This window comes from Condylura cristata, unplaced genomic scaffold (assembly GCF_000260355.1).
Source record: "Condylura cristata isolate star-nosed mole 26May11 unplaced genomic scaffold, ConCri1.0 scaffold00054, whole genome shotgun sequence".
Classification (NCBI taxonomy): Eukaryota; Metazoa; Chordata; class Mammalia; order Eulipotyphla; family Talpidae; genus Condylura; species Condylura cristata.
Genome location: NW_004567155.1, coordinates 481,900 through 483,976, shown reverse-complemented (window position 1 = coordinate 483,976; position 2,077 = coordinate 481,900). Strand labels below are relative to the sequence as shown.

General features: G+C 74.0%; 1 protein-coding gene across 1 annotated transcript in view; it reads left to right on the top strand.

Annotated features, from left to right (window-relative positions):
• The window catches only part of SHANK2 (SH3 and multiple ankyrin repeat domains 2), a 20,130-nt gene that overhangs the window by 9,312 nt on the left and 8,741 nt on the right, over positions 1-2,077 (top strand). Inside the window, exon 10 of the mRNA XM_004695028.2 lies at positions 733-2,076. Coding sequence (XP_004695085.2) covers positions 733-2,076 — 1,344 coding nt within the window. The remainder of the gene's footprint in view (positions 1-732; position 2,077) is intronic.

Sequence of the window (2,077 nt, the reverse complement as noted above, 5' to 3'; positions counted from 1 at the left end):
GCAGCCCGCCCACGGCACGCGCTCAAGCCCGCACCCTTATGGGCAAAGTGCCGCGGGGACGCGTGGCCACAGTGTGTCCCGGGAGCCCTCGCCCGTCCCTGTGCGCCCCACACGCCCACCCAAGCCCCCCGCTTCCATCTGGCGTCTGTGCCCCCCCCCAGGAGAGTGTCCTACGGAGGTCATGCCCGCGCCCGGGGGTCGCCCTCGCCCCAGCTGCCCGAGGCCCGGCCCCAGGATGTGTCCACGGCCCGCCTGCCCCGTCACGGGCCGGCTGGGAGCCCGCCGAGGCCAGCAGCCACGTGTGGGCGCCGGCCATTCCCGGGGCTGGGTTCTCAGTGAAGGGGGGGGCACCCTCCCCGCACAAGCGAGTGCCGGCCAGAATGCCGCCTGAGCCGGCCGCCCTGAGAGGTGGGCACCTGCCAGAGCCTGTCTCAAGGGCCGCCCGGCCCCGGCATGCCTCGCCGCCTCGGCAAGGCAGCCCCCACCCCGGCCCCCCTCAGGCGGCCCCTCACACTGCATCCTTACCCCCTCCCAACGCCTCAGCCCCGGACCCCGCAAGTCCCTGGGGACTCACAGGCCAGGCCTGGAGCAGGCCACCCCCCAAACCCCCGGCACAGCCCGGCCCCCTGTGCCAGGCCCGAGGACGCCTCGGCAGCACGCACCCCGCCTCCCCTTGTTTCGCTTCCCCGGGCCCCCGCTCACGCCGTGTCAGTGCTGTGCGTCGTGGCTGAGCGCGTGGCCGGCCGTGCGCCGGGCCGGCCCGGAGCTCCAGGGCCACCGGCCGCGCTTTCAACTGGCCGCGTCCCGTCTTCTGTCGCAGGAATAACAGAGGAAGAGCGACAGTTTCTGGCCCCTCCGATGCTCAAGTTCACCAGAAGCCTGTCCATGCCCGACACCTCCGAGGACATCCCCCCCCCACCGCAGTCCGTGCCCCCGTCTCCGCCGCCGCCGTCCCCCACCGCCTACAACTGCCCCAAGTCCCCGACGCCCAGGGTCTACAGCACCATCAAGCCCGCCTTCAGCCAGAACCCCCCGGCCCGGGTGGCGCCGGCCGTGCGCTCCGACACCGTGGCCGCCCTGGTACGGGACAAGGGACCGCTCTACCGCCGGGAGCTGGACCGCTACTCCCTGGACTCCGAGGACCTGTACAGCCGCGCCGCCGCCCAGGCCAACCTCCGCGGCAAGCGGGGCCAGCTGCCCGAGAACCCGTACTCGGAGGTGGGGAAGATCGCCAGCAAGGCCGTGTACGTGCCCGCCAAGCCCGCGCGGCGGAAGGGCATGCTGGTGAAGCAGTCCAACGTGGAGGACAGCCCCGAGAAGACCTGCTCCATCCCCATCCCCACCATCATCGTCAAGGAGCCCTCCACCAGCAGCAGCGGCAAGAGCAGCCAGGGCAGCAGCATGGAGACCGACCCGCAGGCGCCAGAGCCGCCGGGCCAGCTGCGGCCGGACGACAGCCTGGCCGTCAGCAGCCCCTTCGCCGCCGCCATCGCCGGGGCCGTGCGCGACCGGGAGAAGCGGCTGGGGGCCCGGAGAGACTCCCCGGCCTTCCTGTCCACCGACCTGGGGGACGAGGACCTGGGCCTCGGGCCCCCCGCCCCCCGGGGCCGGTCCTCCCAGCTCCCGGAGGAGGGAGGCTTTGGCGAGGACGACGGTACCGAGCCACCGCCGCCCACCCCGGGGGGCCCGGCCGGCGAGCCCGAGGACCTCCTCGCGGGCGGCGGCGAGGCCGGAGCACAGGGCGAGGCTGGCAGGCCTCTGAATCCCACGCCCAGGGCCAAGGGGGCCGAGGGCGTCTCTGCGGGGGCCCCGAAGAGCAGCGCCGCCGGCAGCTCCGAGAACTACATCCACCCGCTCACCGGGAGGCTGCTGGACCCCAGCTCCCCACTGGCCCTGGCCCTCTCGGCCAGGGACCGGGCCCTGAAGGAGTCCCAGCAGGGCCCCAAGGGGGAGGCCCCCAAGGCTGACCTCCACCAGCCACTCTATGTCGACACCAAAATGCGGCCCGGCGCCGAGGCTGGGGTCTCGGCGGCCGCCAGGCAGAACACGCGGGGGCCCCTGCGGCGACAGGACACGG